At 43.5% G+C, this 12,822-nt stretch overlaps 1 protein-coding gene across 1 annotated transcript; it reads left to right on the top strand.

Annotated features, from left to right (window-relative positions):
* Window positions 1–3,724: 3,724 nt before the first annotated feature.
* LOC127341254 (uncharacterized) lies at window positions 3,725–12,805 on the top strand. Its single transcript, XM_071827952.1, has 19 exons — window positions 3,725–4,157; window positions 4,427–4,449; window positions 4,562–4,740; window positions 5,746–5,853; window positions 6,118–6,130; window positions 6,220–6,356; window positions 6,620–6,715; window positions 8,212–8,266; window positions 8,742–8,826; window positions 9,166–9,361; window positions 9,448–9,592; window positions 9,664–9,701; window positions 10,028–10,109; window positions 10,179–10,283; window positions 10,399–10,424; window positions 10,562–11,702; window positions 11,789–11,898; window positions 12,007–12,158; window positions 12,429–12,805. The coding sequence occupies exons 1-19, from the start codon at window positions 4,116–4,118 to the stop codon at window positions 12,480–12,482; spliced, it is 2,787 nt and encodes a 928-aa protein (XP_071684053.1). The 5' UTR covers window positions 3,725–4,115; the 3' UTR covers window positions 12,483–12,805.
* The last annotated feature ends 17 nt before the right edge of the window (window positions 12,806–12,822 follow it).

Genomic DNA, 12,822 nt, shown 5'->3' with positions numbered 1-12,822 from the left:
GGTATAAAAATCAACAAAACTGCCTTGGCATGGTTGCAAAGTGACTACTCATATCAACAGCAATTTCATACACACATCATACACATAACAACATCATAGCTAACATCGTCGCACATAGTTTCATAAATTTAAGATAGAATTGAAACAACACGTAGCAATGACGACATGGTCCCAAATAACATAGAGTTCATAACACGTAGCAATGAAGATAGAGTTCACAACACGTAGCAAATCCATCTAAGCTCGACGTCCCCTCCTCACGGGTTGCTTCCGGATGGCCTCCCTTTTCGTCCGCTGCCGTGGCTCTTCTTCCTGCTGCACCTCCTGCTCCTCCTCCTCCTCTGAAGATGCCGGCTCATCGTTTCTCATCCTCCTCAAAGCTGATCTCCGCGGCGGCTCCTCATCGGACTCAATCACAACCTTCTTTCCTCGATTCACATAATCGTCCGAAGTGTAACGGTGCGGAGCCTTGCCCCTTGGCTTTAACAGGTACGCATACCATGTGGCTTGCTTCTTGCCTCGACTAATGCTTTGACTCAGAATGGTGTCGTCAGGAATCTTCACAAACATGAACACATGAGATTACAAAAGTTGAAATTACTAAGCACATGTTTGACGGTAACAAAATAGTCCAAACCTCCGCCTCTTCAGAAGAGGATGTAGCAATTTCACCTTCGCGGCAACCTAGCAAGTTGGCTAACCGCCGCATCTTCCGTGCAGTGTTCTGCATCATGGAAGTCATAGTTACAAAGCCACCAGAACATAATAGCTTACATTCAAAGTTGGTGATCATACCTTAATGAAATGCCGCATCGGTCCGATAGGTTTTTCATCTCTATGGTTCTGATCCCAAATAACCTCGCACTCCTCAGCTATTTTTTGGATCTTGGACCGCTGTGACAAACATATTATACACAATTTGAGCGAGCACATGACAATATAGATGATGTACTAGCTAATGAGAGAATACATTACCACTAAGTTCAGGGAGGAAGCAATAAAGGTCGATCTCCCTTTTCGAGCAGTCCTGTCGTACTGGCTTTGCGCAACCTCATCGAACGCGATGGGGTCGTCCAAGATGTCTTCATCATACGCGTGGTTCATTAACTCGATACGCGTGCTTTGATGAAACCATTGGAGATAGTTGAAGAAATCGGCCGCGTCGTACGGGACAACCTCGACAAGTCCGCCATTCCGTACCGCTTTCAAACAGTGTTGGAACGCTGTCACGTGAATCCTATGATGGACAGGCCAATTTGTGATCTTCATCTGCCGCTGCCTATCAAGCCTGCAAGATATTGGAGCACAATGGAGTAAGATTCTATCGCTTCAATCAACAAGTTTCCATCGCATGATTCAAGAAGTTCACCTATAGAGCGCGTGGCCCGTGTCTTACCACTGAGGTGGGCTCTCCTGATACAACCCAAACTGTCTCATCACTCTGTGCGGCTGGTGGCACTCAACCGCCCACATGCATATGAGTGGGCACCGCATATGCCAGAAACCCGCCTCCTCCAAGCACTTGGGGTTGAGGTCACTCATCGCCGAGCCAATACGGTAATAGGTACCATATGGCTCCCAATCCACCTGCAGCATACAAATTATCGGTTACCTGCTTAGAGGTAGCAAAAGAGTGATGGCTAAAAATCGGTTACCTGCTCAGCTGTAAGAGTGTCCAACTGCTCAGTGTAGTGCCTGTACATGACAATTGGATCACTCGTCATCTCCGAGACATTGTCCCAAATGTATGCCCAAGTGGGATCCCGATCAGGGTTGTTCCGGTAATGAGGCCATGGCCTCTGGTTGAGTATCCTGGGCCGCCCAACTGATAGGCGGTCCCAGCTCCATACGGAAAGTAGGAGCAAGCATCCACCAATACCGCCGCTCCCAATCCTGCGACAACCTTCGTCCAACTGCGTACATAAGACATTTGGTTAGAACTTTGTCTAGCAGACTACTATAGAAGAATAGTACAGATAGCAAATCATCACCTGTCGGTAGAGGTAGGCAAGTGCCGCGCTTCCCCAACTCCACGAGTGTTCCAACACCGTAAGCGCCTTGAGCCAACACCAATGGGCCAACTTCCCACCACTGTCAGCAAAGAGAGTCCTCGAAAGCATATACCACAAGTACACTCGGGTGTATGTCCTGATAGTGTCTCGGTTGGCCTCTGGCGGGCAAGTACCAAAGTGAGTCCTGATCCAACAGAAAGGTGCGCCGGCGGAGCTCTATCTTTTATATCTTCTGGCTCTGGAGGAGCCAGGCCAATAAGGTTCTCCATCTGCTGGCACCACCCATCAGAAGCTGTGTTCATACACAGTGGCTCGCCCTGAATAGGAAGAGCAAGGATCATGGAAACATCCTGCAGAGTAGGGGTCATCTCGCCGGCCCTCAAGTGGAAGGTGTGCGTCTCCGGCCTCCACAGGTCGACAAGGGCGGTGAGTGCCGCAACGTTCATGTTCGGTGCCCCCCGGCTTACAACCGTGATGAAGGGGAGAAGACCGGTAGGCTGGGTGAACTCTGTGTACCGCTCGTCATACGGCATGTCCTTGATGGTACCTTGATAACGAATCTTCAAGGGCTCAAGAACCTACAAACACATGCAGACACATAATATTATGGCATATCCAATGAAAAAAATAAGAGGTGTTAACAAAAATAAATATTAGTAACTTCCCCCTTTCCTTCATATGATATGCCCGGTGTTCTCTGTCATACTCATGATCTATGAGATACACCATCCTAAAAAAATTCACAAATACAACATATTATTTGTATAGGCATATGTAAGACAGTATAATGCATTTCCTAAGCAAATACTAGGCATATGTAACACATTTGAATGCATTTGCTAAGCAAATATTAGACATTTCAACACATACATACATAGGGTTTCAACACATAATGTAAAATTTTGGATTTTTTCCAAAGACATACCATTCCTAAGCACATAGTAGGCATATGTAAGACAATAGAATGCATTTGCTAAGCTCCAATTTTGCATTTCAACACATGCATACATAGGGTTCCATACATACACACATACATTCATATCTAGGGTTTCAAAAAAATCATATCTAGGGTTCCATACATACATATCTAGGGTTCCATGCATACATAAATGAAGCACAATCTAGGATTTTACATCTAGGGTTCATATCCAAATCTAAGATTTCACATCTAGGGTTCATATCCAAATCAAGCATAATCTATGAAATTAGTGGATGGAAACATGGGGATCGAAGGAAAATACCTTGAGGAAGGGGTTGGGAAGAGATTGCCGAGGAGATCTGACGATTTGATGGTCGATTTGGTGGGGGGAGAGGGTGGGGAGGAGGAGGAACCGCCGGGCCTCCTTGTTCTTGCGCCGAAACAAAGAGGAGAAGAGAGGAGGGCTCGGGCTGGGGCGGGCGCCACACATAAGTGGATGTGTGGCACCCTTCAGAGTGGCGCCAGTTTCAATGTGTGACGTCGATGTGAAGGGCGCCACACATCCTACCACGTCGGCTGGTCAGCGTCGACCACGCCACGTCAGATGGATGAGTGGCGTCGCTCGCTTGGGCGCCACACAGTGAGATGTGGGCATGTGGCGTCGATGGGAGGGCCACCACACAAAAGGGTTAGAGGAGTGAATCATAGCGTCAGTCCGTGCTTTTCTTTCACCAAAAGGGTTATTTTTGTCAAAATCGCCTTCCATCCTCGTCCCGTTGCGGTGCCACCTCCCTCCTTCACTTCCGCGCCTCCTACATTCCAAACCCTCCTCCCAACCTTCCGCCGTTCCCCGCTTGCCAGCGCACCGCCGCGGCATCGCCGACCCTCCGCCGCCGCATCATCAGCCGACCACTCTCCCTCCGCCTCCGCGGCCGACACGCCCCCTCGCGCGGCTCCTGCTCCTGCTCCCAACCCTCCGCCGCGTCCCCGCTCGCCCGCCCACCGCCGCAGCCTCGCGGAGCCGCCGCCGCCGCGACCACCTCAACCGGCTACCCTCCGCCGCCCCTCCCCCACCGCCTCCGCCGCCTACACGCCCACCCTGTCCCCCTCCGCCTCCGCGCCCCTCCGGGCCCTCCCTCTCCGCGCTACCCGGGACCAGGAGATAGCCTGACCGCTTCCCGACGATGCTGCAATGGACGGGAGGCTCGAGGAGGCAGGTGTACGCCGTGAGTTCTCCGAGCCCCCTCCTCCCTTCCACACCCCGCTCCAGCACCTATTAATTCCAAATTTCGCATGATTCGGGCGTTAGAATCGGTTAGGGTTGTTTCCGCTCCGCAACATTGCAACGCGGGTTGCTGGTTGGCATGTAAAATTCCGAAATAGTCGCAGCATGTAGAAGTGTAGTATTCCGTAACGAAGTGCTAACATTTGGTTGATTTTTTTGGGAACCCGACGGCTTTGCGTTGGACGTGTTGGTCCTCCCTGGAACGAGCAGTCGAGGAAGTCTACACAGAGCAGGTATCCTTGCAAACCCCACCGATTTCAACCTGTAAACGCCTACTATGTTGCTTCGACATGGCTACTGTTCCCATGTCGGTGGGACTGATCATCTGAACCAAATGGCGTGCAGACAGAGGCAGTACTTTGAGCAGAAGAAGAGGCAGCAGCAGCAGGGGCCAGGAGCAGGGAACCAGGATGACGCGGATGGCGCGGGCGGTCAAGCCTACGGTGACCAGGCGCCTCGGTCGCTCGATGTCCTAAGCCTCAACAATTTGGCAGCTTCATTCGCTCGCCGAAATGGCTCTGAAAGTGAGTTGATATACATGCATGGTTCAAAAAAGCGTACGCCTAGGTACGCTTAAGCGCGCTTAAGCGCTGAGCGGTTGCCTTCTGCTTCGCTTTTGGCCTAAGCGTTCGATTAAGCGAGACAAGGAATCTGGTCATATTTGTGCTAGAATCTCCTCTATGCGAGTGTTCGTGTGTTGCCTGTGTTGCTCTGCTCCTTGCTCGACGCATTGATGCTACATTAATTTGATTAGGTCTTGCTTAGCTGCTTGCTACTCCAGTACTGTTTAGCTGCTTGTTTGTGTTTGTTACATTGTTTGCTTAGCTGCTTATTTGCGTTTGTTACATTGTTTGGTTAGCTGCTTGTCTCTATAAGAAAATTGGAGCAAAACCGAGGCTAACTAAGGTATTAATCCTGTTGTTTCTCAGAAATGTAGCATTACATGCTTAAGATAAAAATTTACAGCATATTATATTATAGGGTTATATGTGCCCATTTTGACTTCCTGTTTCATGTTGTTTCATGTTCGTACAATTTTAGCCTGAGCGCTTAAGCCGCGCTTAAGCTCGCTTAAGCAACAGTTCCTCTAAGCAGTGCCTCACCGCTCGCTTAGCGCCTAGCGCTTTTTTGAACCTTGTATACATGTTCTGCAGTCTTAGTAATGAACTTGCTACGCATGATTTATTTTCTCTGGCTAATCCTGCTGCTATTCTAGCACAATGTTGGTTCGATTAGGCTGGATAATGCCACTCTAGACAAATTGAAACCATCAAGTATATGAACCCAACAGACGATGGATCTGGTTTCCTTCATGTTAGTGTAGCTACTCATAAGAACTAGTGAGAGGTTCCTTGGGCTGGGTCCACAGATGAGTTTTGCGATGCAATTTTTGTGCCTTATTTTGTTCTGCATGGTGCTTTCTGGGAGCACTCTTACATGATTACTGCTGCATGCTTCATCATGAACCTGAACAATCTTAGCCTCTCGATATTTCTTGGTATATGATCGGTTTACTCTTCTTATCCCAGATGCAGATAGTGCCGTTCCACATGTGGATCGTGCAATTTACAATGCGTCTCCTGTGGAGGCGCTAAAGAAGATCGCGTCTGCATACAATACCAATCCGAAGGAAACAAGTAAGAGTACAGCCATCTGCCCATCTCTATATCAAATGAGTGATTTCATCATGCTTATCTTTTTTTTGTACCGCATGTTTAGCACAGATATATTGACAAGGTCAATTGCATCCACAAACTTCACATAGTAGGTTTATATGTACATGTCTTGAATATGTAGCTGTCAAATGAAGAATGATGTATGCTATTAATTTCTGAACCATGCAATATGTTTTTTTCGAAAAAATTGAGTTCATTCTAAATTAGTTTGCTTCTATGATGCAGGTTCACATCCTAGGTCAGTATATCCATGCGGTATGAGTGTATGATGAGATTGTGCTTGATTGGTCTAGTCTTTGTGAGATGTCAGTCTTGATACCTTTGCAGATTGCCATCACCTGTTGGTCATCAAGATGTTACGGCTGCCGTTAACCCTCATGAAGATCCTCTTGGTTGCAAAATATCCACATCGGAAAACTATGTTGCAAAGAAGCGAAATCAAAATGTGGATCCTTACAGTGGTGGTAATGCTTCCTCCGCTACTATCAGTCAATTATTTCCAATGGACCTAATGATGATCATTAATGACATATTATAGCCCTAATAGAAGTGCCTAGCTAGGATAGGGAGAATTTATTTCATGCAACATAAGTTAAAAGGTGTAGTTTGCATATTTCAGTCTGTCAACATGGAACATTGACGTATAAACATAAATTGCATTATTGACATAGATTCACTTGTTGTATATTGTTGAAAGCTTTTATTTAACTATATTTTTTCCTTGCAGAAATTTCACTTCTGGATTTGGTCAGATATGAGGGATCGAAAAGTAAATCTACCGCCCAACCTGCCCGTGAATCACATGTTTCATTTTCTGTTAAAGGTGCATTTTCAAGAACATTTAGTGCATAGCCATATTTTTATGTAGGAACATCTTTATTTTGTCAGAGTGTGTATTGCTTATAACATTTAGTGCATTTTCAAAAATGCTATCATGTACGTTTTTTCGAATGGTTGCCTGCCAAAACATGCATCAAATTGGGTACCATTTGTATTAGAATGAGGATGTTAATATGACACACATCCAGCCACAAAAAAAAGAGAACTGGGCAAACTATGTTTTGTCCTTGCAGAAATTTCACTTCTTGATTTGGTCAGATATGAGGGATCGAAAAGTAAATCTACCGCCCAACCTGCCCGTGAATCACATGTTTCATTTTCTGTTAAAGGTGCATTTTCAAGAACATTTAGTGCATAGCCATATTTTTGTGTAGGAACATCTTTATTTTGTCAGTGTGTGTATTGCTTATAACATTTAGTGCATTTTCAAGAATGCTGTCGTGTACTTTTTTCGAATGGTTGCCTGCGAAAACATGAATCAAATTGGGTATATTTGTATTAGAATGAGGACATTAATATGACACACATCCAGCCACAAAAAAAGAGAACTGGGCAAACAAACAAGAAAGAGGAAGCAAAAACAAAAAGAGAAAGAAGAACCAAAATCTATTATCCTACCCAGCGTGCAGCGGCAGTCGTTGCAATGCCTTGAGGCAGCTAGCAGCCTTTTATCAACTTCACGCAGGAGAAAATGGACCAACTCCAGGAATATTTGGGCTGCTCCATCAAGCACTGCAACATTGCGCATCCGCCAGATCTTCCACACCTTCAGGCTGATGATGGAACATGGCCTTTTTGCTTGCCATCTCCGGAGCGTTGTTCCCGGCTGAGGCGTGATTGCCTGAATGCCGTATCTGGACAGGACTTACTAGAATACATTAGCAGAAATGGATGGTTTCTTCAAAACTGTGTCACAAATGGGCACCGGGTGCCACCACCATGGTTTGTTACCGTGTGAATGGCCTGAGCACTCCACCCCTCCACCCGACTAACTGGTGGCTCCCAGCCAAAAAGGACGGCTACACAAAGTTGCCTGTGACAACTGGAAGGACTGCTGTTTCACACTTGTAATTCACTCTGTAGCTGCACCTCAAAGTTTGGGCTAGTGTACATTTTATGATTGCTGCATTGCTATATGTATATTTTTCATGGAAACTGGCAACTAAACAACATTGTTATTGACATTTGTTTCTCATCCTGTAGCGACTACAAATAGAATTGTATGTATTCTTCACAAGTACTTTCACCAAAGAAGATTCAGGTGTATAGCTTTGTTTATCAGGTTTACTGCTTTAGTAATCACAAGTAGAATTGCTATGGCTTAGAGATCATTAATGTATTTCACCATGAATATTATGATCATTGTGGTGCATGTGTGCCTTTTAACTTACTCCTTGATGAATTCTGGTCCACTTCCTTCTGCTCTTCTAACAGCATACCAAAATGGTTCAGTAGACATAACTGTGTTTTTGCTTTCAGGCCTTGGCCATGTCCAGATGGAAACTCCTCCCCAGTCACCAAGATCCACAAAAAGGTTTTCTCATATTGATTGACTCTTTAAGCTATATAGTTAATTCATCGTAAGGAAGCTTAAATAATAGGCAGTTTTAGTATTATGAACTCCTCTCTATTTATCAAATAGTAGACAATAACTTTGAAAACAGTAGGTTGTTATTTCTCAAAAATAAAGCACCTGTGGGCTCATGCAGCAATTAAGACAACTATTGTTAAATTAAATACATCAAGGAAAACCATTTCTTACTGATGCATAAATAATCTTCAGACACTTGTGTGTATGGCTGGAACTGAAGCTCATCAGTACACGCTATGTAAACTTGCTCTTTAGACCTAGAAAACTAATTATTGATCAAGTTAAGAGGCTTTGGTACAAATGATTTAGTTTTCCACCTTGTTGCTACAGCTAAAGGAAAAGGAAGCTCCTTGCCTGACACATGAAAAATCTTGTCATTACACCCACTAACTATTTTGCCATTACTTTGGTTCTGCAGGATTTTACCTTTGCCGCCAAAGGCCATGCGGTACACGCAAAATAAAGCAAGACGGTCTATGCCTTTTGATGCCGCAAAGGGATTGGTGAGAATCTTAACTGCCTACTGATTTTATACTCCGTATAATATAGGCACAGAAATACATAAATGCATGTATTAAATCTAGCGAAAGGTGGAAAACATGATCTTGATGATTACTGTGGGTTGGCTACTCATGGGGAGCTAGTGGCTCTATTTCATTTATAATTTCTTACAGTTTATTGCCTCAGACTTCTATATTGAATTCTGTGAGGAAAAGATACCTTTATACAGGGATATGATTTATGTTTTTCGTTTATTACTTGAGGAAGTAGCACTATATTTTTTAGTTCTTTCCTAACTAGTAACTATCCTTCCCAATGTTTCTGTCCTATCATTTCAACAGGATTCTTTAATGAATGGTATCAGCATGATGAAAGAGCGAAATGCTTCACATGAAATGGGTAGTATTGTAGATGAGTCAAGCTATGAAAGGAGGAAACACTGTTATTTTCCACCTTCATTTGAGAACTACAGTGATAACCTTTATCCTGAGGATGAGGACATGTTTTGTAAACCTCAAGCTCAAGAAGGTTGGCAATGTAAGTTTGGCTGCATCATCTTGTTACTGAGTCTGACCACTTGTGGCCTAAGAATATAATGTGATCTATCTTTCTACTGTGGACAGCAAAGCGTGGTAGAATAGATGATAATCTACCTGACGTAAATTCTGAGAGACCGTGGAAGATAGGATCGTTCAATTCAGATGATCATTTTCATACTCCAAGAGTTGATGAATTTGATACATTTGATTATGATTTTAAAGAACAGAGGTACTTCTCTTATATTGAGGTATGACTAAGAAGTTCTAAGGGGCTATGAATAATTCATTTTATCATTGCAGAACCTCAACAAGACCAAGCACAAGATTTCAGACTTCAGGTTAGAATTGTCTGTGTCTGTTATCCTTATTTTGATGCGCTAGCCAGAATTCCCTTTTCTGTTCCTGTTCCTGTACTTCCCCAGTTGATTTCCAACTAGCATAAATAAAGTATTCGAGGTACATTATAATGTACATTGGTAGTTCTATGCCTTTATGATATGTGATGTTTGAAATTTATGATATACTCACTTTGTTTTCTTAACTACCTTTTCTTGACCCTGGATCTTCCTAGCAGGATGCTTGCAGTTGCCATATTGCTGTGACTAATTAGTGCAATCCACTGTTTTTGTTCTGAGCCTTATGTGTTTTCTTAATTTCTTGTAAGGAAATCCATCAGGGCGTGACATCTTTTCTGATCAATCATTATTGGATGATGACGATGATATGTTACGCTTTGACTGGGAAAGGTAAGCATAATAAAGCCTCCTGGATATTATATTCACGCAACAATCTGACACTTGTTAACATTTTGGCAGGCAACCACCATTTAAGAAAATACCCAACTCAAACAGCAATTTTGGTCCTTATGCTTGGCCTTCTGAAATGGCTGATGATTCAGAGAGAAGGAAGAGTCCATTGAGGTATTAGCGAATTAACTTTGGCTATCTTGTTTTATTGGGTTCAATGTTTTGAAATGCTTTTATCATATGTCATGCAAAATTATGAGGATTGATCGTTCCAAATTATTCTCTGCAGTGAAGAATCATGCTCATCTGCTGCAGGTCAGTGATTTTTGTTATTAAATTCTGTTATTTTTTCCAGCAAAGACTCTTTACATTGATGATTGATGTGTTGTATAGACTAGGATGTTATGTGTATGCATTGTTACTGACTTTCTTCCTCGTTCTTGTTCACGTAGCAATGAAAGACAGAACGAGCAAACCAACACTGTCTGCAAAACGCGAAGAGAATAACATGAATGAGAAGGATGACTTCCATACACACTTGGATAAGTTCGATATTCCCAAAATGGATGATTTTGATGGAATTTCAGTATTCAAGGATCAAGAAGAATACCATAAAAGATCAATAGAGCAGAAGAATCTTGAAGCAGATTATTGGCCAGACAATGCAATGGAGCAACAGAGAACTCGAGAACCAAGCTGCCGTTTATCACTTGAGGAGAAATTTGCTGGGTGGGGTTCTTCTACCTCCCATCAGAAGGGCAGCAGTGGACCAAATAATCCATCGAGTTGCGCTGTAATGCGTGAGGATAAACCTTTCAATTCCATTCCAGATATGGGTGGATATCAAACTGTGGGGTCAACTGAAAGGAGACCTGCTTCAAAAGTCCATCCTGTTTTTCACAGACCTGACGGTGCTGTTTTGTATGATGACATTCACCTGCAGGATCCTGTTTCAGATATATTTGGCGACAAAGTTGAGTTTTCAGACCCATTCGGTGCCAAGGGCCTTCAGGGCGACATTGATATGTGTACTTTCTTGGGACAGAAGGTAGACATAAAGAAAGAAGACAAATTTGACTCTTTCAAGAACCGAAATGCAGACATATTTCATCATGCGGGTTCTGTAAGCCAAACTGTGTGTGGCCAACGCACCGCATGTTCTCAGCAGTCTGGCAAGGATTCACGAAGACAAGGGTTTGACCCTGGTATTGATTTTCAGGAGTCCAGACAAAATTCATTCTGGGAGGATGGCCATGTTAGTGATGTTACTTTTCAAGGAGATGTTGACCTGAGTACTCTGTGGGCAAGAAAAAGTGGCGAGAAGAATAGAGACGAAATTGAGAAGTTCGAGAAGCGAGAAACAAAGATGTCGAGACAAACATCTCAACGTTCTGCAGATGGCAGAGCTGAGATGAGTGAAGCTGGAACATGTTCTGATGGCTCAGAAGTGACCAATTATCCTGGAGTGCAGAAGGAAACATCATCAGAGTCAGCACAACTTCCTGCAAACTTGAGTCTTCAGGAAACCTCGAGAGGAATGTTTCAAATGCATGCTCAGGTTGATTGCATAAGAAAGGAAACAATGTGTACTAGGTAGTGTGCTCTTCATATATTTTCCTTCTGAATTTCTATCTATTCCGTAGATTTACATGGATGCTCATTTCACTCTCCACTAACAGAGAAATTCCTGGTGATGACTTTAAAGCTCCATTGCATTTGAAAAACAAGATTGATGATGTTGGAGATCATACCAAAAGCACTTCAATATTCCAGTCTCCTTTCATGGCAGGTCGGTTGCCCATTTCACCATAGCTCTTGCTTTAACTCTGTAACCCTGACCTTCTTTAACCAAAAAGTATGTCCTCATCCACGTGTCATTATATTTTGTGTTCTCTAGAGAAGGTGGGGATTGAAAAGAAGGTAATAAAAGGCGTGTCACCACACAACAGTGATATTCATTATGAGGTTATGCTTGAACGTCGTGTTCTCCAACGGCTTTGTGTTCAGAAGATATTGGTAGATACACCAACAAGGGACAAGCTAGCTAAGGTAAAATCAAATTAGCTAGGTTACTATTCAATCATGGCGTATCCAAAAAAATAAAAAATACATGCACTCCGAATGTTTGCATATGACTGTTATTGGGACCGAGTTGCATATCTGTTCCGAGGATCCCCCTTTTGAAACTTTACTTGATGCATAACCCCTGTGGCAAAGCCTCAAAGCGTCATTATCTGATATAATGTTTTACGCGTTACCATACACTGCCCTCTCTCAGCAGTTGATTAGTTTCTGAATTCCTATTTGCTTTTGACTCAGGCTACGGGCTTCAGGACGATGGAGAATGGATCTGTCCTCCCCAGTAGTGTATGAACAGCTAAAGAAGCAGTAGCAGTGTCTTGAAGAAGCAGTAACAGTGTCTTGTAAGATCTCGGTTCAAGTGCTATTGGTGTGACTCGCAAAATCAGAACCTGGCGATGCCGTGAAGTGTGTTCAGCATCCATCCATGTTGGCTTCATACTGACTATTAAGGGATGAAATCTGGAGGGTTTTACCTGTAACTATTTGACACCCCTTACAAAAAGATGTCCAAATTAGTCGCATACATGTATCTGCTTTTCTGGGTGAACCTGACTTGACTATTGTTAATATGTTGTCATCATTATTATAAGATAAAAGGATCACTTGCTCTGTTCTTTGCTAGCTGTGAACT

This window comes from Lolium perenne, chromosome 3 (genome assembly GCF_019359855.2).
Source record: "Lolium perenne isolate Kyuss_39 chromosome 3, Kyuss_2.0, whole genome shotgun sequence".
Taxonomy (NCBI): Eukaryota; Viridiplantae; Streptophyta; class Magnoliopsida; order Poales; family Poaceae; genus Lolium; species Lolium perenne.
Note: the sequence above shows the minus strand (reverse complement) of the source record. Positions and strands in the feature narration are given on the sequence as shown.

What these genes read in the sequence shown, in the direction of transcription:
- LOC127341254 (XM_071827952.1), top strand. Translation starts at nt 4,116, where the DNA reads ATGCTGCAATGGACGGGAGGCTCGAGGAGGCAGGTGTACGCC. An exon ending in AGGAAGTCTACACAGAGCAG is followed by an intron (nt 4,450 to 4,561) that starts GTATCCTTGCAA and finishes AATGGCGTGCAG; the next exon opens with ACAGAGGCAGTACTTTGAGC. An exon ending in TCACCAAGATCCACAAAAAG is followed by an intron (nt 8,267 to 8,741) that starts GTTTTCTCATAT and finishes TTGGTTCTGCAG; the next exon opens with GATTTTACCTTTGCCGCCAA.